Source organism: Dichomitus squalens (assembly GCF_000275845.1).
Source record: "Dichomitus squalens LYAD-421 SS1 unplaced genomic scaffold DICSQscaffold_469, whole genome shotgun sequence".
NCBI classification, from domain to species: domain Eukaryota; kingdom Fungi; phylum Basidiomycota; class Agaricomycetes; order Polyporales; family Polyporaceae; genus Dichomitus; species Dichomitus squalens.
In genome coordinates, this window is record NW_006767351.1 from 142 (window position 1) to 2180 (window position 2039).

The following is a 2039-nucleotide window of genomic DNA, read 5'->3' on the forward strand; positions in this document are numbered from 1 at the left end:
GTATTGAATCGATGATCACCACGCGTCCTATCATCTTGCCTGGCTCGCAATCTGCTACCCTATCCTCATTGTAATCCTTGTCTCCATCATCTGGGTCGCACAAAAGCATGCGCAAGGCTTAGGCACGGAGATTAACCTCGCCATCTACCTTGAACTCGGTATCTTACGCCTACAGCCTCCGACCGGACTTTTGAACAATATATAACCGGGCTGATAGACCCCTGGGCTTTTGAACCGTTAATTAACATGTTAATAACCTGTTAATAAACACCGGGTTCATTATTCCGACTTTCAAACTTTACCCTAAACGGCAACCAGTTTGAGGGCGTGGACCGGGATGGGCGGTTTGGTACTGCTATTGCCTTTGTGGATTTCCAGTGCTGGAGTTATGCATATCATTTTCAGAGGCTCCAGCCACCGCAAGCTAAGCAACATACCTTGTACTTGTAATCGAGGAGCACCTCCGCGATCGTATCGTTGGCGCCAACGGACTTTCTTTCGAGGCCTTTTGGCTCGCTCATCGCTGGGTCGTCTGGATTTCGTGAAATCTCAGACTCTAACGGCATACTGGAAGGGATAAAGAAGATATGTCGGGGACCTGCTCACATGGGGGCAGGTGGTGGACAGAGAGCCTGCTGTGAGAACGCGGCGTCCGACTGACTGAAGTCCTTGCCACAATACATGCACCACGTCTTCGCATGCAGGTTGGTCGTCACATAGTGATGACCGATCATCTGTGCGGTTTTGCAGGTGGTGTCATATCCCGCCACCACGCACGGTCGTCCGACAATGAACTGTTTGGGATGTGTGCCGAGGTGCGAGACCGCCTTGTCCTGCGCGCTCACATACAGTCGCTCAGCGCAACCGTCGACAAGACAGACGCTGCCGTTGTCTTCCAGCACAGCAGTCAGAGCCAGCGTGGATGGGCCAGCATCAGGGAAGGGCGTGCTGGGCACGATGTAAGCCCTGGGGAAGACAGCAGAGAAGGAGGAAGCGCCTGGAGAGGGCTCAACCGGCTCCGTCGCTTGCACGACGTCGTGAATTGGAGCAAGGGCCGTCCTCGCGCTCTTCTGAGGTGGGGGCTGGGATTCCCCGTCCGTCTCCGACGCGGACGACTGGGATTCCCAGTCGCTGTCTTCGCTGCTACGGTGCTTGGACGACCGGGGAACACAGGCCGGTTGCTGCGACACACTACTATCTCCTGCTCTTCCCTCGGGGCTTTCATCTCCGGCGGTTGGGAGTGCGAGTCGCCAGAGACGAGGGGGAGCTGGGCGGCCGTAGGGCGATCGTTGGAATGGTGTTGCCGACCGCGAACGACAAGCCGAGCATTTGGGTCTCGAGAGGCGTGTCTCTACAGATAAGGGAACGTGGATTACGGCTGCGGCGTTGGGGTTGTCGCATTTCAGGTACTAGAGAATAAACACTTGAGGTCGTTGAATTCTAGCCACCGCAAGCAAAGGAACATACACAGTAAATGGAGAACAACTCGGCGATCGTGTTGCCCTCGTCGGCTACGTCTCCTCCAACAAATTCCGTTGGCCCATGGGGGTTTGCTTGAGCATGTTGAACAGGATCGCAGGGATATCAGTCAAATAAATTTTTCGCTCCTTATAGTTATAGTAAAACGCGAATTATTTCGCCCAAATGTTATAGTGGCCCCTCCAAATATTTGAGAGGGTTGGAGAGATGCCCCTCCCAGATATTTGAGGCGATCCCCAAATAGTTGGGATGTATGTAGGGAGCAAGGGGAGGAGGGTACTCCCCTTCCACCAAATATTTGCCAAATATTTAGAGTCAGCATTATATAGGAAGGACCATGCTCTGCGTGCGCCGTGGGTCCCCCTTGTGATTACTCCAAATATTTGGTATATAATTCACCCGAATATTCTCCATTTGGTACGGTAGCATGCCCTGTAACGTGAGTGCTCATTCTGGCTTATCTATTACATGCTCGACTATATCTACTGCGGGCAGACGACAAGAGAGCGTGACCGCACACCGGACACCGTGCGTCGTGCACCATATTGAACAAACGATCG

The 2039-nt window shown here is 53.2% G+C and overlaps 1 protein-coding gene across 1 annotated transcript; it reads right to left on the reverse strand.

The window, feature by feature from the left end:
* Positions 1-602: 602 nt before the first annotated feature.
* DICSQDRAFT_176155 (uncharacterized protein) lies at positions 603-1225 on the reverse strand (the record flags this gene model as incomplete). The annotated part of the gene is made up of 2 exons (XM_007371916.1): positions 603-1115; positions 1193-1225. The coding sequence occupies 2 exons, from the start codon at positions 1223-1225 to the stop codon at positions 603-605; spliced, it is 546 nt and encodes a 181-aa protein (XP_007371978.1).
* Positions 1226-2039: the final 814 nt, after the last annotated feature.